The following is a 22,727-nucleotide window of genomic DNA, read 5'->3' as shown; positions in this document are numbered from 1 at the left end:
TTGTTTTATAATAATGTTTATAAAGAAGTGCGGTGTCAGGGTTGCCACCCGCCAACAACAGCTGGCCGCTGTCGAGGTTGCCAGACTGGCCCGTTACTGTTGCGCTGTGACTGTCTGTATAATAAGAAGCTGCATTTGCCGACAATTTTTGCGCTTGGTTTGGAGAAACGTGTAAAAGAATTATATATTTACAAAAAAGAAGCCGCAAAACATATAAACACGATTAGCAATGGCTTTGGTTTGCGCACGTAAGTAGCTCCACATTTCTAAAGCGACTTTGGGTGGAAACTTACTTTTTCGGCCGTTCCTCCAGTGACAAACGAAGTCCCCGAGACGCCCGTCGTGTCTCCCCACTCGGGAGCCGTCTTCGAGAAGCGAGTGATTGAAAAGTATTTATTGGAAAATGGCTGCGATCCCATTAGCGGAAAGGAGTTGAAGGCGGAAGATCTAATTGAGCTGAAAACGCCCGCGTTGGTGAAACCCAAGCCGCCCAGTGCCACCAGCATTCCGGCTACTCTGAAAACAATGCAGGACGAGTGGGACGCCCTAATGATTCACTCGTTCACACAGCGCCAACAGCTGCAAACAACGCGACAAGAGCTGTCCCATGCCCTGTATCAACATGATGCCGCCTGCCGTGTGATTGCACGTCTTAACAAGGAAGTGGCCGCTGCTCGGGAGGCTCTGGCCACGCTGAAGCCACAGGCAGGTGCTATGAATGCACCCACGGCGATTCCACAGCCGGCCCTGGCCTCTGAAGCTGGCGGTGCCGCTGCACATCCCATGGAGCAGGCTGGCATGAATGCAGAGGTGATACAGAAACTCCAGGACAAGGCTACAGTGCTCACGCAGGAGCGCAAGAAACGCGGTCGCACCGTTCCTGAGGATCTGGTCTCACCTGATCAGGTGAAGAGCTTCCTAACGGTGGCCTCCCATCCTGGCCTGCATTCGGCCTCGGTACCCGGCATCCTGGCCCTAGACATCAACAGTGCCGACCACAGCAAGATCCTGACCGGCGGCAATGACAAGAACGCAACCGTCTTCAACAAGGACACCGAGCAGGTGGTGGCCATTCTCAAGGGACACACCAAGAAGATCACCAAAGTAATTTACCATCCCAACGAGGACACAGTCATCACCGGCTCGCCCGACATGAATATTCGCATCTGGCACGTTCCCACATCCCAGACGCAGCTACTTCTGCGCTGCCATGACGGACCGGTGACCGGACTCTCGTTGCACCCCACTGGCGACTACTTGCTCTCCACATCGTCTGACAAGCACTGGGCCTTCTCCGACATACGCACTGGACGGCTGCTCACAAAGGTTATCGACACCGCGGAGGTTGGTCTGACGACGGCCCAGTTCCATCCTGACGGCTTGATTTTCGGTACGGGCACTGTCGATTCCCAAGTTAAGATCTGGGATCTGAAGGAGCAGAGCAATGTGGCGAACTTCCCCGGCCACACTGGTCCCATTTCGGCTATCTCCTTCTCCGAGAACGGCTACTACTTGGCCACCGCAGCAGACGACGCCTGTGTCAAACTGTGGGATTTGCGCAAGTTGAAGAACTTTAAAACAATCCAACTGGACGATGGCTACGGGGTCAAGGACCTGTGCTTTGACCAGAGCGGCACATATCTGGCCATTGCCGGAACCGATGTCAGGTGAGTCGTCGTCGTCCCACTACAGCTAAATGCACAGCTTCTGAATCAGTTGAATAGCTTTATATATAGATTTATAGACATCGAGTGAATTAGAGCTTATTCTTGCGTCGCTGCTGCAGTTGCAAGCGATGATGCTTCTTAAAGTGCTCCATCCAGTTATGTAGGCGGTTCTGCTTGACAAGTGCCCGCCTCGACATTTCCTTCTCCGACGCCATGCGGCGACGAACCTGCTGTTCCAAGCTTCGGAGCTTAGTCGGCTCACTATGGTCCAGCTTGGACAGCAGCTCCTGTTGCAGGACATTGGTGTTAGACAGCGTTGGCTTTGAATGAAAATTTGGTCTTACCATAACATAGGATTGGATCTTCTCCACCTTGGCCAGGGTCGTGTCCTGCTCGTCCTCGTACGTCGACTTTGCGGCTGGCAGAGGAGCCTGCATGTCTTCCATTGTGCGCCATTGCTTCGACGACTTCTGTGCGGGCTTCGGCGGCGGCGGCGGTGGCTTCGACTCCTCCTTTTTCTGCTCCGGATGCACTTTGTTCTGTATGTGCTTAAGGATTACAGGGACAATGCTTTTGAGCCTTATGTTCAGCTTGCTGGGAGGGAAATATATGTGTATTCGAACTGATCTCTCGCAGCACAACTCTCAACTCACTCTTTGCAGTAGCTCTGCTCGTAGACGCTCAACAACTCGGTGGCACGTTGCTGCAGACCAGCCACGCGACGCTGCAGGAACTCAGGGTCCTTCAGGGAAACGTTTGCCGTCACCTTGCGCTCGAATGTTTTTTTCTGCAAGCACGACAGTTGCTAAGAATATACCTTATAGAAAGAGAAAATGTATTGCACTCACAGCTTTGTCGTGGAGTATGCCTGGAGACCTTTAGGCGGTTCCGTTCGTAGCCCCTAATCCAAACGTCTGCATCCAAGTGGTTGCGCTTGGCGAGGTAAAGCCTCACCACTTTCTCGATGTAGTTCTGCACTTGCTGCACCTGTTCCAGGCCGGCTGGATGTCGCTCGCTCATCTCCATGCAGACGATCTCCTTAGGCATGGTCAGCCTATCCCTGTCCGGACCCTCCTCTGCCAGCTCATCAACCGAGTCATCGAAATAGCGGATTAGCTTGAGCAGATACTGGAAGCGGCCGTAGACTTCCTGCACCTCCATCAGGATACGCTGATGCTCGAGCTTAACCTCGTTAAGCTCCTCCGACACCTTGTTCTCCTTCAGCATCTTCAGCTTCTGTTGGGCCTCCAGCATTTTCATAAACTCGTCTGCCTCCATTTTCTTCAGCGACTCTTCGGCGAACTTGTGAAAGTCTTCTGCCTTCCCGTACAACCTGTCCTGGTGCTCCTTCTCGCGTTTCCTATCCAGGAACATCTCCTGCGTGGCATAGTGCATGAATCGGTTGCGCGTGATGTCGCGTAGCAGTAAAATGTCGCTAAGGAAATGAGCAAGTCAGTCTTCGACGGGAGTTCGCTCTACTTGCCCCAACCCCCATTCACTCACGTTTTCATGCGGAACTTTCTGGCCAAGCGCTGCGAACTGGCGTCGGTTATGTACTCCGGATCGATGGTTGTAACCACGCATGGAGCCCGGGGATTGGCCAGTTCGCCGCGCTGTAACCAAACCATTAACGAATGCCATTGACTCTTGCAATGTGATTGATATTCCTACCGCATTGAAATCATCAATTGATAGATTGATGGGCTTGGGGGCTTCCGGCTCCTTGTGGGTCCGAGGACGTATAAAATCTATCAAAGCAAGGATTTTGCGTTAAATCATCATTCCCGTCACTCCCAATACTTGAATTTTACCTTCATATTTCCTATAGACTTTTCTTTTAGATTTGTGCATTTCGTACGTGCTGTTTCCTCTGCGAAACTCGTTGGCCCGTACTCGTTTACCCGTATTCGATTATGTTGCCATGGCTACAATATTGATGATATTTGCTTTCCTTTTCAGGGTTTACCTATGCAAGCAGTGGCAGGATCTGAAGATATTCAACGACCACACGGCCCTAGCAACCGGTGTCCACTTCGGGAAGCATGCCCAGTACCTCGCCTCCACCAGCATGGACCGCACACTGAAGTTGTATGCCATCGAATAAGCACTGGCGGCGGCGGCCAGACTAGCAGATTACCAACTAAGTCCTAAAATGTACGAGTATCTAAGCTCTTGTGTGTACTTCAAAGAAATAATTCAGTAAAATAAAGCCGACCCTTTTATCCGAAAACCCCACTATGCGTACGTACGTATATTGGCATGTTTAATTCTGCATTACTGTATAAACTTAGAAATAGTCAACGAGACTGCAGCGTCGGCGACACGGCAAGGGCTCGCCTTCACGAGGCCGAGATCTGCTTCAGTGGTCTCTCCAAATAGGCGACCAGGGACATGGCCTTTTGCTTGAGTAGGCCCAATCCGACGTGGCTTCTGGCATACAGGCACAACAGCACACTGGCCACCTGCAATAAAAGCGTTGATCGAGAATTAGTCTGACGATGTGATTTGATGGAGACTTGCCTGTGTTATGGCCACATGACCCGTCTCGCAATCAATCAGCACAAAGGTCAATCGGTCTTCGCGGAATGCATTCCGTCCATGTTTTTCGTAGGCTGCCCAAATATTGCTGGCAATGGCGGCAGTAATGCGAGCATCCTTATCGCCATAGCCGGAGAGGCCAAGGCACCCTCCTGACTCAGCAGACTGTAAGTACAGACACTGATTAGTTTCACTGCATTTCAGTGATACTACTGTCTTACAGGGTGTTCTCCACGCCCCGGTATTTGCCTGGCTTAGAACTTGTGTGAGAGCCTTTTTGAGCATTTTGAGAAGTTTGTTAAAACATAAAAGGAAAAAAACAAAAACGCCTCCACAGAGTGCACACTGAATGGCAAAAGGCTATCAGCTGGCTGGCTTGTTCACGTTGCATCGTGAGTGGCAACTCTCTGGCGCCAAAAGAGAATTTGATTTGATTGCATTTAAAAAGCTGGTTTTGCCAGCGAGGCCAGGAATACTATATTTAATTGTTAAAAATGGTTGCGGCTCTCAAAATGAAAATGGTACATACATATTTTCTATACATTTTAGTCTTTAAAACATTTGTGTTAAAGATGGTCTCATTTTAGGTTACATGATCTTCAAGCCGCGTCGACATAGGCCTCTAAAACGATTCTTTAATCGTTCACAATTCATAGTATCTGCCTGCTACGTATTTCCGGACAACATCGTCATCTTATTGCGTATGACATCATGGATAAACTAGGTCACGGACTTATTACGCAGCAAAACTGTAGCATAACTCCCTTTGTCCTCAGCAACAGTTTAGGTTTTCCAACCACCGAATTTTCAACGTTTCATCTGTACCTGTACTTTTCGTCATACTACGCCGTCGTTTGCCTGAAAAGACCTTGAACCGGGTTGCATTTGGAATTGCAAAATGCGCATGACTCAGCGAACCCCCATCCCTTCCCAAATAGAAATTATCGGGAGAATACTAACGGTTATTATAGGAGAAATAATAACAATTATAACCAAGCTCAGCATTTTAGGGCAAACGTAGTACCGAATAATCAGTCTAACGAAAATCAGGCGCAGAAACGAAAGCCGAACGAAATGTCGGAACAACCGGCTAATAAAGCAATGCGGATAAATAACATTGAGGAGGACCATTTTTTAGATCAGCCCCCGATTAAGCCCTACTTAAAAAGAGTAGATAAAAAAATAAACAGAGAATTAAAAGTTTTGATAGATACGGGAGCAACTTCCTGTTATATAAAAAAGGGAATTTACGAAAATAAAAAAGAATTATCTAATTCATATAATACAGATATTGCAAAACGCTAACATGAAAATTTCCCTAGAAAAGTCTAAATTCTTTCAATTGGAAACCAAATTTCTGGGATACATTGTTTCCCAAAATATCATTAAAACAGATCCAGACAAAATCTCCACAATACAAAACTATCCAATACCTAAAAATATCAGAGAGCTACGTAGCTTCTTAGGACTAACAGGGTATTACAGAAAATTTGTCCGAAATTATGCTACAATTGCCAAACCATTAACAAAATATCTGAGTGGAGTAAATGGGAAAGATTCACGAAGGGCATCCAAGAAAACATTAATACAGCTGGATGAACCAAATACAGCTGGATGAACCAGCAATGGGAGCATTTAATAATTTAATGGACAGTTTAATAGCACATATTGAATTAGTACAACCAGATTACAATAAAAAATTCACATTAACCACAGATGCATCGGACATAGCAATAGGTGCAGTTTTGTCGCAAGATGGGAATCCCATAACATTTATTTCTAAAACTTTAAGTAAAACCGAGCAATTATATGCTACTAATAAAAAGGAATTATTAGCTATTGTATGGGCATTAAAAAATTTGCGAAATTATTTATACGGAGTGAGTGGAATTGAAATACATACAGATCACCAACCTTTGTCCTTTGCAATGTCGCAAAAAAATCCAAATGTTGAAATGAAACGTTGGTATTACTTCATAGAAAGTTTCACACCAAAAATCATTTATAAGCCAGGCTCAACTAACGTAGTAGCGGACGCTTTATCTCGGATTAAAATAAATCATATGACAGATAGTGATGTCGACCAGACAGAATCAGAATCAGACATAAATACTCAGCATTCAGCAGAGAGTAGTTTTGAAAACGTCATTCAAGAGACTAGCAAGCCTCTAAACCAATTTAAACAGCAGCTACTATTAGCGCAAGGGAGATCAACAGTTCATGAGTTAGTAAGAGTTTATGAAAATACCCGACATATTATTGAATTTGATACGGTAGACAATCTGCTAATCATTTTAAAAGAATTTATTCAGCCTCACTTAACCACAGGAATACACTGCACTTTAGAAGATTTATACCTTATCCAAAATAAGCTAAAGGAAAACTTCATAAATAAATTTCTCTTCACGAGAAAGTTCCTCCAAGATGTAGTAAATTCAGAAGATAAAGCTATAATTATAGAAGAAACACATTGCAGAGCTCATAGAGGACTAGACGAAAATTACAAACAAATAACTAAGCTGTATTATTGGCCAAACCTGCACAAAAAATTAAAGGAATATATAAAAAATTGTGAGATCTGTAACAAAAACAAATATCACAGACACCCTGTAAAAATTCCAATTGGGGAAGCTCCCATTCCAGCAAAAGAAGGAGATCAATTACACTTAGACATATACTATGCCCAAAACCTAACATTCATAACTTGTATAGATTCTTATTCCAAATACTTGGTGGTCAAGGAAATTCAAAGTAAATTAAACATTGAAAATAAGGTAATGGAAATTTTGCAACACTTTCCGTTAGCAACATCTTTAATGACTGACAACGAACCAAGCTTTACTTCAGCACAATTTAGATCATTCATACAAAGAAGTAACTTAACTATTTATTATGCTGATCCCAGACACAGCACCTCAAATGGTCAGGTAGAAAGGGTACATTCCACACTAACAGAAATAGCGCGGTGCATCAAGGATGAACTAAATCTAACAGATTATTCAGAAATAATAATAAGGGCGGCACTGAAATATAACCTGACGATACATTCAACGACCAGGAAGCTCAGCTGAGGAAGCTCAGACCAAAATGCTTAAGCTACATAACAAAGATAGAAGAGAAAAAGATTATAAAATAGGAGAAGTAGTTTATGAAAAGAAATTTGGGGAAAGAAATAAACTTCAATCCCGATACAAAAAGCAGGTAGTTAAGGAAAATCGACCGAATAAAATTATAATCTACAATAGAAACAATTATACATAAAGATAACATCAAATATTAAATATTTTTTTTCCAGAAAATGTATGCGAATATACTAATACTGACTTTTGTTATATTGACGACTTCGGAAGTAATTGACTATACGCATAGTGACTATCTATTGCTCAAAGACGACAGAGACGTTTACACTTATGAAACATACGCTGAACTTTTCCATATTACTAATTTGAGTTTTTATAGAGAGATAATTGATAAAGAATCCAAATATGTCAACAAATCAATTAATTCAGACGATGAGTGGGAAATATCAATGGACTTAAGTCTATTAAAATTAATGATTTCAGAATTAGTTCCAAAACGGAATGAAAGGGGAATAAATGAATTAGGTACCATTTGGAAATGGATAGCAGGCAGCCCTGATCATGACGACTTTTTGAAAATACAAAATAAAGTAAATGAATTAACTGAAAATAATAATAAACAATTTGTAATAAATTCCAAATTTTTCAAAGAAATTGAATTGCTATCAAATTCATTAAAAAATGTCATCTTCAATGAAGAAACGATACTGAGAAAGCATCGTTTAAAATTAATAACTTTTGACCTACTAAATTTAGTTGATACCATAACCCTCTTAAAAGTAAACATTTTCAATACAAAAATGTTAAATAAAAACGAAATAGAGGACATTTATAAGCATGAAAAACATCCTGTTGAACTGTCTGATCTGCTGGACATTGCAACGGTTAAAATAATTCGAAATGCTGATTTAATAATCATTTACATAAAATATCCTCAAATTAAAGATATTTGAAAGTTTTACCATGCAAGAGCCATCTCACAAAATGATGGAATGTTAGTGATAAGTGAAAAAGTTTGTGAATGTAAGGAGAAATACTATTTAATGAATAATTTTAAAAGTGAAACTTTTAACAATTACGCACAAATAAATTTAAAGAAGACCTGTTTCACCAATTTACTTAATGGCTTTTAAGCCAACTGCACTAAAAAAGGGGGAAAAAACAAAGAAGTATACATCATTCAGGATGGTGCCATATTAGTTTCAGGCAAAAATATCGTAGACAATACTACTTTGTTAGGATCGTATCTCCTTATATTCAACAACACAATTGTAATAAATAATATAACCCACATAAATGATAAGGGTAAAATTCTAAGATATATATCGCATCATAGATATAGCGATTTTGAATAAGTTGATTATATACAATCGAATGATAAGCAATTTTCTTTTGATAATGTTAATATTTTAAATCCCCTTATAACATTAGGTAATACGGCCTTACCATTAACAACATTATTCTTAATCATTTTGATATTGATAATGTTATTTTACTTCGGCTATAAATTAACCAAATTTGTACTTATTAAATCAATAAGAATACCGTCAGGATAAATAGTGGAAAGCAACATTCAAATACTGTCAGAAGAAATTAGAGCTCTATCAGAACTTCAAAATGTATCGGGACGAAACATTTAAGAATGGGGGGAGTTAACGTACCCAATTCTATTGAGCTCTTATACGAGTTGTAAACAATCTTTGGCTTTCCAAAACGAAAACAATTTCAATCTTGGGCCTCCGCCTAATTGATTTCTAAGATGTACAATCTCAAGGGCTCCCGCCGCAATCCCAATCTTTGACACTCGCCTAAATGGAAAACCAATGTTTGCCCACACCCGGCTTCTCATAAACAATCTCACTCCCGGCTTTCTGCAGATCCTGCACTTTAGGCATTTTACAGTTCTCTCTTTGGATGACGAAATCCAATACTCGGGATGGCGAAATCAATTGAAATGTTTATAGAAAAACTATTCCCGAAAGGGATCAACGATGCAAAGATCAGAAAGTTCAAGTGAGTCTTGATCCAGAAGCGACACCGCAAAGTCGAGCTAAAAATTAAGATCGCGCAAACCCTTTGTCCGGAATCCTTTGTGACCCTCTACTTAAATCTATATCAGTGAAGTTAGAAGTAAAATAAAAACTTTTTAAAAACACAATCCGCTACCGCAGTTATTTAATTTGCACACCTCCTCTATATGACATTGTTTGGTGTAGCCTTCAAAACTAATTTATTTTGGATTCAAGAGTCTGTGCGGGTGAAGAGAAATATATTGAGAGAGAGAAAGAGCCAAACGATTTTTGAGGATGTCGGTGTGGTTGGGGTGAAACTGGGGAGTGCGCTGGCGGTACTGCGCTGCACTGCACTGTAACGATCCGATCTGTTAAGCTGGTGTTTAGAATTGCATTCGCGTTGCTTGTTGTATGTCTGTTGCTGGAGTTGTTCTGGCTGTTCAGCTAGCTAACTTAATTACAATCTTATCTACATGCTAAACATGTCTGCCTTTTTCTTTCGAGTCTACGAAATATCAAAATACATACATATGTATGATGTATGCATGTGTACAACTATAAATGTCCTTCGTATTCGATCACAGCGCGCGCTCAATATCAAAACAAAACTTTTAAACAATAGTAACGCAAAGTTTTGTTAGTATGTAAGAGGCCAGGTGGCACGGCACCAAAAGAGTCCATTAAAGGGTCCACGTAACTAAAGTTTTTTGTTTGTTTTTGTTTGTTTTTCGAAGGGAGAGGGTTTTGATTTAATCTCAATACCCTATTGCGTTGTGGAGCGAGCACGCTTAGGGTTGCAGTAAAGAGATACAAGCATGAATGGGTCTGGCTCGTTCTTCTCGGCCTTCTTCCTCGTTTGCGTCGGCAGGCGATCCGTGAATGTCTTGGGGAAGCCAGCTTTAAGAAGTGCCTTGCGATCGTACATGTCGAGATTATCGTTGTAGTAGGTTATGGCCTCCCAGCACATTTCGCTCAGCTTTGGCACGGTCATCCACATCTTGTAGAGACCGTTGCGTCGACGCATCTCCTTCTCATTGTACTCGATGCCACCGAACACGTACATGCAGCCGTTGTCCGAATGTGCGGCCGAATGGAAGTACAGGGGTCGGGGCAGACTTGTCTCAATGAGGAACCACTGCTTGGTGCGCATATTCAGCTTCCAAATATCAGAAAAATATGTCGAAAAGTCACCCTAAGCATGGGGAGGAGGAATATTTTGAATATATTAATAGCATTTTTCAAGAAGAGATCACAGAGTTGAACGCACCTGCAAGCCACCCGTGATGAAGGCTTCGATATCTCCATTGGTGGACTGGTGTTGCACACACGAGAAGCACTTGCGCGGCTTCGGATAGCCCTTATTGTTCTGCTCCACATCGACGATCCGTCGATCTGGGAAAGTGTCGAAGTAGTCCCAGCAGTTGGCATCCAAGTTGTACGCTGGAATGCGTTGAAGATCGTACACAGAGTGCGAAGTCCCGCCGCCAAGCACAAAGATGTGCTTTTCATCGTAGATCACCTCGTGGCGGTAGCGGCCCTCGGGATCTTCGCGCATCTCCGGCCGACTAATGTACACATTCTCCCACACTCCTGTGCGCAGGTCCAAGCGATAGACGTCGCAGGTATAGTCGAAGCCAGTTGTTCCCCCGATTGTGTACAGATAATTTTTGTGGATCACAATCCCTGGACCGTATTGGGCAGTTGGTCGATCCCCGGTGACCTTCAAGCGTTCGACGGCAGGCGTCGCCCCAACACTGGCCGTTCGATACACATAGCAATCGTTCGAACAGGACTCCCCGAAGGGATAACCAGTACCTCCATGGGACTGCAAAGAGCAAAAGAACGATCAATTGAAACTTATCTCTGTTTGTTTGGTATTTAGGAAGCGAGCAGTAGTGTGTACACGCCCCTGACTGCTGGCTATGCATCAATTAAGAAGATATTGAGGCAACAAAGCCAGCAGGCACTGCTTATCTGCTCTGGAGGGAACCGAACAGAGGCTGACCAGTGTCGTCTCCCCAGATAAGCGGAAACATGCCTCGCCAGTATGTTTTGTGTGTATCGGTCATGATTCGTCATTAAATTATAGCTAATTGAGGAATGCACGGGAAAGGGAAAAGGAAAGGGCATTTTCAGCCAGCATAAAATACCAAAGGCAGTCAGCCTCAGTCACAGCCACAGCCACAGCCAAAAAGCGCGCGCGCTCTCAGCTGTGAGGTGAGGGTGATGTAGCGGGCACGGGAAGTGATTTTGTTTTTCATCGCGAGCTTGGCAAGGGTACAATGCCCGGTATTGGATGCACATTGGGCGCTGCCCCTTTGCATCCGCACACCCTGCACTATTGGCCCAAAATGGTTTTCGTTGCTAGGAAAAACAAGTTTTCATTGTAATTCGCGGAACGGGGCAGACATCGCGGGGCTAGGGGCTTTTCTAACAGTTTCGCTTTCCTATTCACACACACACACACACACAGACCCACACGCGCATTTGCAATCTCGCACACACACACACAGAAGATCACAGAGACAATTATCTATTTTTGTCTTGCACCTCCTCCCTCGATAAATACTCACAATCAACACGTTATTGTGAATGGTCAATGCGTTGGAGGCCAGCTCCACAGGCAAGTTGCTGGCGTTCTCTGCATTCAGCTCCAGCCTCCAGAGATTGGTGGCAAAGTTGTAGCTCCAGAGCTCCTGGAAGAGCAGGCAGCGACCGCGACGAGCTGCAGTGACGGCGCTCCGGGGATTGTAGCCGCCCAGAGAGTACAGATGAGAATTTGAAGCGATGATGCGGTGGCCACTGCGGGCCAGCGGGTAGCCACCAGCGCAATGCTTATACTTGTAGGCGCACTTCACCAGACGCAGGGGCTGGAAGCTGTACTGGCGCAGTGTCTTTGGCTGCTGCTGTTCCTCATCGGATAAGAGGGACGCACTAAGGGCGCTTTTTGAAATCTCTTTGGAGTCCTGTTCGTCGGCCTCGTCGCTGGAGCTGCTCGACTCATCTGAAAACATTTCCTCAAGCTCCGAGTCCGAATCCGAGTCGCCATAGTCCACATCCACATCGTCGTCGTCCTCGTCGTCCATGTCACTGGCCGCATCCATCGGCTCTACAGCTGCTATGACCTGAAAGCGTGCCACAATATCCGCATGGGCCCGCAGGACCTCCTGTTGCTGGTCGACTAAATTCTCCCGATGGCCTCTCTCCTCTGGCATGTCTTGCTCCTCTGCCATTTCTTGATCCATGATATTTTTGTTGTGCTCCCGATTCGATGGCAGCCACAAGGGATATATGACTATCGTGTAGATGTAGTGCAGCAGCTTGGCCACGAACAGAAAATATCTCCAGGTATGACGCAGTGTGAATATAGTGATGTACTTGAGTCTGGCTGGTTGTAGCATGTGCATACCACGCTTAATTAACTGATTTATATAATAGACAATTTTGAATCCTGTTCAATATTGTTTTCTTGGGGATTTCTATAGAACTGAACTGAAAATATTGTCCAATTTTTACGAATTTTGGATATTGTTGTTTTCGGGAGAGGGCCACGACCTCGCCAGCTGGTTTTGCTATACTGCTTGCTTTGTTGCTGTCATTTTGACATTCCTCGCTCGCACTCACACACATCTGTGGCACATGTGTATGATATGGGGAAAATATTATTTATCGTTGAAATTATTACGACACGAACTTGTAATTATTATTTTTATTGCACATTGATTGGAACTGCATTAAGTAAATTAATCCATTTTAACAACTACGCTTTAAACTGCAAAACAGTGTGACCGCGGATTTATCGTTGAAATATACCGTCCAACCCTCAGAAATATACCAAAATATTTCGTTTCAATTTAAAAATATACCGTAAATATACTGACGAATTATTTCTGTTCACGTTCCATCATATTCCTCGATTTTGATATTCGGTTCAATACTACTAGCTTTCTAATAACCTCAGCTCTCAACTCGTTATTTTAGCCGATTGATCAATCAATTTCCTAAAAGAATAGTTACATGAAATATATCATCTTTATTGTATTGCTTAAGAAATAAAGTTCAAGCTAAATTGGTCAATAACAATTTCCACTAAATTAATTAATTTCCACTGGTTGCGACGTATTAACTACATTTTTATGTAATTACCAAAAGGGGAAATGTGTACGTTTCAAACATTTTTGGCCGTTTTTTTTTAATGTAATCCCCATGGAAGAGCAAATTTGAAAAACCTCCGATATCCACTGAGATTTGGATGTCAAAGATCGAATTCCTGATGCTGACCACGAGTAGGCTAGGATATAGAAGATAGAAAATCCCACCAAACGGCATTCGATACTATCGATTGGATACGTGTGGTGCGCGCCAAAAGGTCTGGGGATTCCTGAAACGGATTTAGATATAATGGGTATCCTATCAGATATTATTCGTACTTACACTACGTGGAATACACTAATGAACAATTTTTCGAATGTGAAGTCCAATATGATATATGATTAATAGGCCACGGAGCATATACAAAATAAAGTCTCTTCTGATATTGTGGCGAGAGCTTCTTCAAAAAGTGTCATTATTCTCTAAAAATGCTAAAGTTCAGGTAATCCACAAATGCCAGCAATCGTATAACCTATATCGCTATATATGTATAACTCAGAATTTTGTATGGTTCTATTTATATTACGAGCTCGGCAGTTGTACAAACTCACGAGAAGAATCAAATCTTAGTATAATCAGAACTAATTTCTGGAACCACCCGAACTGGGGAATCCCAAATGAATTCTACTAACTTTTCCACTTCAAAAACAAGCCATTTTGTTAAATTTGCAAAGCGGCCACACTGCTCTCATACCAGACCGAACCAGGGTAGAATGGTGCTTTAGGTACGGCCACCGAAGCGCCAATGTTAGAAAGAAGGTACTACTCTCAACTTCCATTAGTTTAAATAATTATTTCGAACGGGTCTATTTGTATGACCTAACAACTTAATTGTTAAAAACAATGTACATTGCAGTAGCTATTAGTTATTTAAGACAAAAAACCTTAAGAGGACACATTGTGAGCGGTCCTTACCTAGAATACTTATACCATGCATTCACTCGTACAATAAAGACCGCCGTCGGCACAAATTTTCTCATATTGTTTTTTTCACTTGTGTAATGTTCGGATGCGGTGTCAACTCAATAACAAAATGCTGATCAACTATAAATCGAATAGACTTTGATAGCGATAAAATCGGATGTGGCACAAAGCATTGCGCCTGACGTTGGCCCCGAGGTCGTATGGTGTATCATAAGAGTCGAATCGTCGCATTTCGGTGAGGTCCCGCGCAATCTGTAGGAATGACCAAGTCCAACCAATACTTTACTCCACGCATGTTTAAAATTGCAGCGCGCGTGTCATAGTTTTCAACCCCAATCCGTGGTAATAATAATAAATATATATTCCATCCAAGCTCTTGAAATTCCATCGAATAACTCAACGCCGAAAAAGGGGGCTTCGCCAATAACATTTGAATGTTCTTATAAATTGCACAGATTTTGCTGTCCACGACCCTTCATAACCTTAAAAAGGCACATGCATTTGCTCAGTTTTGCGGCGTAGAAGAGTTTCCTCGTATATCAGACACTGACGGAGAGCCCAACCACCGCTGTTGCGCCTGCCACGAGAGTTGACAGGGACCGACGAAGATGGCAACAGCAGCCGACCAGCTAATGGCACCTGCCTCCCTCGCCACGATAGCGCCAGTCAGCAACGGGCAACAGTCTCTGCTGGCAACGACAGCAGCAGTAGCGATGGCTGCCAGGAATGGACAGGAGCAGCAGGAGCTCGTCGAGAACCAAAAATCCACATCCCCGAAGCCCAGCCCCATGCCGAACCTGAAACTGAACAAGATGGGCTCGGTGTCGAGCAAGGAGAAGCGTGTCTACAAAATCGTTTTAACTGGCGGTGAGTTTTCCAGTCCAGTAAACTGAAACTGAAAAAGGGCTTCGCTTCTCTTCGGCTGTGCGCGTTTTCTGTATCTGTTACAAGTGTCTCTTCGAGTGGTCTCCTGCCAGCCCCCAGGAGCACTTTGTTTCCGATTTATGTCAAGGTCGCAGGCTTGCGTGGAGGGGTAGTTTGTCCTGCGCGCAGCTTCCCCTCAAATGGCGGCGTTAGCCGTTTGATAATGTTTGGTTCCCAACGCCTACGCCAATGCCAATGCCACCGCCACACAGTAGGTAGCCGCTACCGGCTTTATTTTACAGTCGCCCCGCACATAATTTACATTTAAATGTAAAAGAGAGGCAGAAACCTGTTTATTCCGCGCTCATATGATATTGCTTGGGGGCGTGGTCTAATCATTTAATTTGGCCGAAGTTATGACTGTGATTAGCTAGAACACAAACGGTATTGACGTATTGAAGAGGCCCATCTGCTATCTGCTATTTGCCTGTTGCGCGAGCAGACACAAAAATGTATATTCATATGTATTTGTCGCCGTCTATTATCGCACTTTGGCGGTATGGTATTGACTTCCTCTGCCGCACCACACTAATCGAAATTTGGCGACAGGCTGAGGAAGAAGCTGATAAACGACAGGCCCCATTCAGGCAGGCTCATTTAGCAAGGGGCAAGTGGGGCCCGTTGCATTGCACTTCGATGACTAATCCCCCATGAGTCCCCCAGGGCTATAATGTTTCCGGCCGATCAATTCCTGATCGATGCACGGACCAGAGACCAGAGATTGCGGTACAATGGCCATGGGCATGAGCAGCTCTGTAATTGCAGTCAATGTCAGTCCCCATTCCAGCAAGGTGCACAATTGAGGAAGAATTGGAGCAGTTCTCAGCAGCGGCAGCTAAGCAACTTGTTCGCGCTCGTTCACTGCTGTCTCGCTTCTAAGTGGAATTTGGGGCTCAATCGAGATATTTGTTCATAGTTGTCGGTCGAATCAATCGTTGATTGCCATCTGAATAATTATTTGAACACTACTTTCAGGTCCCTGTGGCGGCAAGACAACGGGCCAGTCCCGTCTGTGCACGTTCTTTGAGAACCTGGGATGGAAGGTGAGTGTTGTGGGGTATTCCATTCGGGTATTCGGGATACCGATAGGTAGAAAAGGCCTGCGAGGCTTGAGCTCTGTTTTGGGCCACGGGCAGCTGTAAGTAGTGCCCAATCCTGGTGGGCCAATCAGCGGGCAGAAGGGCAGTAACAGACTAAGAAAGAACCCGCTTAGAATATCTCTATATCTCTTTCTTTCGTACCTTCCTATTGCCCCGCAAACTCGAAACAAAGCAATGAGCATGTTAAATATTTTCAGGTGTTCCGCGTGCCTGAAACGGCCACTGTGTTACTCAGGTAAATGCTCTCTCTCCACACACACAAAAACATTACAATTTTGAAAGGAGGCAATCAAAGCGAAAGGGGCCAACTGGGGAAGCTGCACCCTCAACTTGGCTCCGAGTAGATTTGCTTGCCTCCCTTCAAGGCTGGGTCGCCCAGCCGAGACTTTGAGGACACATACACGAAAACCGATACCGATACCGATGCAAATGCAATGCATATTTGATACCGGTCGAGTTCGTAACCCTCCACACTCCGACAGAAAAATCCTATCTCTATCATACTTATTCGAAACTCGTACCTGGTAGACGCCACGCTGCACGTCCACCAATGTAAATATGCTAATGCTTTTGTTTCTTTTTCTCTCTCTCTCTCTGTTTCTCCCCCGTCTCCCGCATATCTAGTGGTGGCGTCAAGTTCTCTGATCTGACCGAGAAAGAGGGTAAGTAGAGTTGCAGCCTTGTAACGAAAAAAGGATTAGAAGAGGAGTTTCGCACTTGCAAGCATTTTCCGAAAACACTCGTGGAACCGATCTTCCAGTTCTTCCTTCATCCACTGTCAAGGTCGACCGTTTCAGAGCAGTTTCTAAGAACGAAAACTAAAATAAATCAAAATATTTACTAGCGGGACGGAACCCACACAAAGAGAACTTTGAAAGCGCTGTACTATACGTACTATATATGCTAGATGTATTTTTAAAATAAAAATCAGGCAACTGCGACAGCGACAGCGACCAACGACCAACGATGCCACATACTATATGTAGATAGTATGTGTGTATGTATATCTCTTTGCGTATATCCGAGTACATGACATAGCAAGGCGGCCACCATGAAAGTCACGTCTCAATGATAAATCTTACGTAATTCCTTTGTGCCCAAGAATTTGCCGAGCATTTTCCCTATATCCTGATGAGCTGGCTCCGGCAACTGACTCGAGAATTGCGTGACTTGCGACAATTTCCATTTCGCCGGTAACTTATTCCTTCTATTATTTCGAGACCAATTTGTCAATTGCGTTCTTAATGGATTTGCAATTGGCGGGAGGCCCCCCTGTGGCCGCCAAGAATGCTAATGCGAGTATCTAAATTGCCAAAAACAGTACGAAGATAAGATATGGAAAGCGCACCCACTCCAGTCTGGAGGGGCCTTGCCTGGAGTGGTCCGGTGGTCACATGAAGGTTGGATTGTCATAATTCCTTGCCATATTGTAGAAAGTAGAGGGTAGCCAGCAGAGAGTAGCCAACAGCTAAGGGCTATCTAATATGCGTATTGATGCTAGTACACACTCACCCGAAAACCAAACACCCACACACCCGAACATCAACACAACCCACTCACATGCGTACTACCCACTACCCACGCCCACGCCAACCACTTTCGTTTACAAAGATCTGCCATTTGCCGCGCCGGAGCACAGTCTCATCGACCTAACCGCATCCTGTCCGCGTTGCTTGGCCAAGGCTGCCTCCAAGCCCAATGGCAGCGAAGGTGAGTGAGAGCCGATCAGCAGGCCCTCTGATCGGATCGAGTCCTCTTGCGCTGATCTCTAAAGCAACCGAACCGAACCGCTTTGTGTCTTGTTCAACGGAGTTCAGATCCTCCTTATCGCTGTGACCCTGTCCATCCTTTCTATGCCTGTGCCTCTGTACCTATGCCTATGCCTTTGTTTATGTACCAATTTGTATGTACATATGTATGTGTATGCTTGAGCTGCTTTATCTCCCAGCGACAGCAAAGACTTGAACAGATCTCTGTCCGCGAGGTATTTCTCGGAATCCCCCGCCGTTGGCGGATATCGTCCAGACGCTGATCCAGCAGTTTTGGCGATCTGGAGCGGCTCGTGTCGGTTGCTGGTGTTTTGGCAACTTTGTCGTTAACTCTTCCGCCTCTAAATGGAGCTTGTCCTCAAGCGATTTTTTTATACCCGATACTCAAAATGAGTATTGGGGTATATTAGATTTGTGGTAAAAGTGGATGTGTGTAACGTCCAGAAGGAATTGTTTCCGACCCCATAAAGTATATATATTCTGGATCAGCATCAATAGCCGAGTCGATTGAGCCCTGTCTGTCTGTCCGTCTGTCCGTCTGTCCGTCCGTCCGTCCGTCCGTCCGTCCGTCCGTCCGTCTGTCCGTCCCCTTCAGCGCCTAGTGCTCAAAGACTATAAGATCTAGAGCAACGATGTTTTGGATCCAGACTTCTGTGATATGTCACTGCTACAAAAATATTTCAAAACTTCGCACCGCCCACTTCCGCCCCCACAAAGGACGAAAATCTGTGGCATCTACATTTTTAAAGATACGATTAAACCAAAAACGCAGAATCGTAGAGGATGACTATATGTTCTAGAGTGTAAAATCTCAACCAGATCGTATAATTATTATAGCCAGAATCAAGAAAACAATTTCATTCTTTCTCGCTCTGTCTCTCTCTAACACACAGGTTTCATGGTCGGTTTTGCCAATTGCAAAATATGAGTTCAAGGATCTCAGAAACTATAAGACCCAGAGCAACCAAATTTGGTATCCACACTCCTGTGAAATCGGACCTTGACCGTTTCGTGTCCAAATTTCGCCACACCACCTTCCGCCCCTCCAAAGGACGAAAATCTGGGGCATCCACAGATCTCAGAGACTATTAAGGCTAGAGTAACCAAATTTGGTATCCGCACTTCTGTTAGATCTCACTATAAAACGTATATCTCAGAATTTCGCCCCCCCCCCACTTCCGCCCCCACAAAGGACGAAAATCTGTTTCATCCACAATATTGAGGATACGAGAAAACTAGAATCGCAGAATCATAGATAACGACCATATCTATCAGATTGCTGAATCTGGATCAGATCGGATCATTTTTGTAGCCAAAAGCAAGAAATCAATTTGCAGTGGCTACGCAGCGCACGACGTCACGCTCAGACTGATTTTCTGTCTCTCTCGCACGCACTCTTTGTCGTGTCGTTTAATATTAGCGGCGTCTGCCGGAGGAGAGCCATACTGACTTAGTATCGGGTATAACTGTAGAGTTGCGGTGTCCGCAGCAACTCACAACGTTCCCCTCGTTTTTGAATGCGTTAAAGGAGACCTCCATGCTTGGAATTAAAAATTCCGATGAGCTTTCAGAGCTGTGTTGTGTAGATGCTACAGAGTTAATTATACTCCTCTAAATATGATTTCCATCTTTTAATCCTAGCGTTTCCGTTCCAACTGCTAAGGGAGTATGTCAATAGCTGATGATCCGTGTAGATCTTAACCCTTGCTTTACCGTATAGGTAATTTTTGAGAGCTTTCAGAGCCCAATCTGTGGCCAACATTTCCTTTTCATTAGTGGCATAGTTTTCTTCGGCTCCTGACAGCGTTCGTGAAAGGAAAGAGATAGGACGATTGTCCTGGGATAGCACAGCGCCTACGGCGAGGTTAGAAGCATCGGTTGTAAGTTGGAATTCTTTGTTGGTATCAGGATAATGGAGGATTACTTCATCAGATACCAATGCATTTTTCAATTTGCTGAAGGCTTCCACAGCTTCTTAATCAAGCTTAATAGTTTTTTTTGCGGACTCTCTTTTGGACACTCGTCCGTCTTCCCCTCTTAAAAGGGAGCTAAGTGGTTTTGCAATTTTAGCGAAATTTCTGATGAACCTCCTGTAGTATCCAGCCAGTCCTAGAAATGCTCTTAATTCTTTTAATGTTCTAGGCTGTGGGTAGTTGGCTATTGCCAGAACTTTAATTGGATTGGTTTCGATGCCTTTATCTGAAATTACGAAACCGAGGAATTCTACTTTGGTTTTGTAGAACTCGCATTTGTCCAACTGACACTTCATGTTTGCATCTTGCAGAGTTCGAAAAATGGTGTTTCGATTTTTAGTATGGGATTCGTTGTCTTTACTAAATATGATGATGTCATCAATATAAATATAACATATCTTTCCAATATGTTCATGTACGCGTTGAAATATTGCCGGCGCATTTTTCAGACCAAAGGGGAGTCATGTAAACTCATATTTTCCGTTGTTAACGGAGAAAGCTGTTTTTTCTATGTCGGACTTTTTCATCGGGATTTGATGAAATCCACTTTTGAGGTCTAACACGGAGAAGAGCTTGTTATTTCCCAATTGGGTAAGCACTTCGTTTATCTCTGGAATCGGATATTTATCCGCTATTGTGACTTTATTAAGTTTTCGATAGTCTATTACCATTCTATATTTTTGTACTCCTGAGGCATCCGCCTTTTTGGGTACAATCCACACTGGTGAATTGTATGGTGATCTTGAGGGTTGAATTATTCCGTCGTTTATCAATTCTTTAACTTGCATGTCTATCTCGTCTTTTAAGGACATGGGATATTGGTAGAATTTTGAAAAAACGGGTGTGTCCTAGTTTCTGCTCTTACGTTGGTTGCGTAAGTCAGTTTTTGGTTGGGGTCTGCAAAGAGGTTTGGGTGAGTTTTGACAAGCCTTTCTAAGTCATCTTTTTGTTTCTCTGTCAGATGTTCTGTTCTTGGAATGATGCTATTGACAGCCTCGTATTCCTTCTCTTTTATGGGTATAATGATATTATTTCGAATGGTCATAATTTTTTCGATAAGCTTGATTTCCGTTTTCATGTCTTTTAGGCTATCGCTGCCTAGGATTGCATCAAATGATGCCAATGTTGGTAGTAAAAAGAATTTCACATTAATGTCGGGATGGTTGAAAAGATTGGCTATTTTATGATGAGTGATTGGGACGTTGCCCCCTACGGTAACAGCGTTAAATGGTTTTTGATTGATTTTTGGATTTGGTACCCATTTAGGTTGAATGTAGTTTCTATTGGATCCTGTGTCTATTAGGGTTTTGAGTGTTTCTCTGCCCCCCACTTTACATTCGAAATATGGTAGGGTGGAGTTCTTTACTCTAAAAAATTAAGTGCCGATTGGTCATAATGGTTGGTGCCCTCCCCTTCGTTGCCGTCTATTTGTGCTATGTATTCGTTTAATGTTTGGTCATGGTCACTCTGAGTTTCGTAGTCTTGAATTGCATTTTCATAATCAGCAATGGTAGCGTATGTTTCGGCAATGGCTGGTTCTACCTGTTCGTTTCCGATCGTTTGTATGTTAAAGTTCCTTTGTCGCTTGTCCGTTTGGTTTATTGGCGGTGGTGGTCTTTTGCCTGCCTCGAATCGAGGTTTGTTCATGTAATTCACATGTCTAGTCTGAATGCTTGGGTCCACGTCGGTTTGGGTGCTATAGGTCGAGATGGGGCTGATTGTGGTGCGTATTGGTAATTGGGATACTGTCGTGGGGCAGCTAATGGTTGCTCCCTGAATTGCGGATAGTATTGTCGTGGTGCAATGTGCGGTTGGTTTTGATAGTTGTACCGCGTTGTGTTATTAGGGTATTGTAGGGTCGAGTTCCGTGGTGGGACGGATGGGGGTTGTCTTTGCACTGCGTTATGAAATGGTTGTATTGTTCTTGGTGCTGCTACCGGTCTTTGGTCCATAGGCCTGAACATTTGTGTCCTACCGTTTGCATGATTGGTCCTATAATATTGGTTTTCTAATTTTAAACACAAATGCAGTTCATTTGGAAGGCCTTCCTGTTCTTTTATGCCGAGAAGGCGTGAAAGATCGCCTTTGAGTCCTCGAACAAAGGTGTCCAAGGCTTTGTCTCGGTAAATTTTTGTGAGTAATGCTGCGGATTCTCGTGTTACCTCCATACAGCCGATTTTGTTTAAAATCAACGTTAAATGTCTAAAGACTGTCTGATGGAATTCTTCAACGGATTGGTTGTTACCCTGAACGATTGTTGTCATTTGGTATTCCAAAGTGCTTATATCCCGTTTGTCTGCATAATGGAGCGTTAAAACTTTAGACAGTGCGCCCCAATCTAGCGGGACATTGTATGACTCTAGTGCTGAGTCTGCATTTCCTGTTATCTTGTTCCTAATGGTATGTAAAATGCCGAAATACTTTGCAGTCCCCTTTAAGGACGTATAATTTTCAAGAATCCTATCTACTCCTTTTTTCCATGAGCTAAATTGACATGGGTCTCCTGAGAATTCCCGCATGCATTTGACTACGTTCGGTATTTTATCTAAGTCTGATAAGTTCGCTCTATGTTCTGTACTGATTCCTTG

The 22,727-nt window shown here is 43.7% G+C and overlaps 4 protein-coding genes and 1 pseudogene across 8 annotated transcripts in view; 2 read left to right on the top strand and 3 right to left on the bottom strand.

Moving 5' to 3' along the window:
- The first annotated feature begins 139 nt into the window (after nt 1–139).
- Nucleotides 140–3,898, top strand: LOC117193183 (pre-mRNA-processing factor 19-like). Its single transcript, XM_033397927.1, has 3 exons — nt 140–248; nt 314–1,667; nt 3,627–3,898. The coding sequence occupies exons 1-3, from the start codon at nt 230–232 to the stop codon at nt 3,769–3,771; spliced, it is 1,518 nt and encodes a 505-aa protein (XP_033253818.1). The 5' UTR covers nt 140–229; the 3' UTR covers nt 3,772–3,898.
- LOC117193187 lies at nt 1,725–3,629 on the bottom strand (annotated as a pseudogene).
- An 11-nt stretch (nt 3,899–3,909) lies between the features above and the next one.
- LOC117193051 (ragulator complex protein LAMTOR2 homolog) lies at nt 3,910–4,490 on the bottom strand. Its single transcript, XM_033397784.1, has 3 exons — nt 4,467–4,490; nt 4,188–4,370; nt 3,910–4,129 (listed from the first exon to the last, which is right to left on the bottom strand). Exons 1-3 carry the CDS (start codon nt 4,488–4,490, stop codon nt 4,007–4,009), a joined length of 330 nt encoding a protein of 109 aa, XP_033253675.1. The 3' UTR covers nt 3,910–4,006.
- A 4,998-nt stretch (nt 4,491–9,488) lies between these two features.
- Nucleotides 9,489–13,060, bottom strand: LOC117193182 (kelch domain-containing protein 10 homolog). Its single transcript, XM_033397926.1, has 3 exons — nt 11,871–13,060; nt 10,565–11,122; nt 9,489–10,489 (listed from the first exon to the last, which is right to left on the bottom strand). Exons 1-3 carry the CDS (start codon nt 12,702–12,704, stop codon nt 10,061–10,063), a joined length of 1,821 nt encoding a protein of 606 aa, XP_033253817.1. The 5' UTR covers nt 12,705–13,060; the 3' UTR covers nt 9,489–10,060.
- A 1,335-nt stretch (nt 13,061–14,395) lies between these two features.
- LOC117185839 (TRPL translocation defect protein 14-like) overlaps nt 14,396–22,727 on the top strand; it is a 29,266-nt gene continuing 20,934 nt past the window's right edge. The window contains exons 1-6 of one of the 5 annotated variants that reach the window (XM_033397929.1): nt 14,396–14,608; nt 14,683–14,715; nt 14,829–15,240; nt 16,273–16,340; nt 16,595–16,632; nt 17,022–17,059. In XM_033397929.1, the coding sequence (XP_033253820.1) occupies nt 14,982–15,240; nt 16,273–16,340; nt 16,595–16,632; nt 17,022–17,059 (403 nt within the window). In that variant the 5' untranslated portion in view covers nt 14,396–14,608; nt 14,683–14,715; nt 14,829–14,981. Of the gene's footprint in view, nt 14,716–14,828; nt 15,241–16,272; nt 16,341–16,594; nt 16,633–17,021; nt 17,060–17,866; nt 18,108–22,727 lie in introns of those variants that run through there. The other 4 variants (XM_033397932.1, XM_033397928.1, XM_033397930.1 and 1 more) reach the window with 4 other exon arrangements.

This window comes from Drosophila miranda, assembly GCF_003369915.1.
Source record: "Drosophila miranda strain MSH22 chromosome Y unlocalized genomic scaffold, D.miranda_PacBio2.1 Contig_Y2_pilon, whole genome shotgun sequence".
Taxonomy (NCBI): domain Eukaryota; kingdom Metazoa; phylum Arthropoda; class Insecta; order Diptera; family Drosophilidae; genus Drosophila; species Drosophila miranda.
This window is presented reverse-complemented; position numbering and strand designations above follow the sequence as displayed.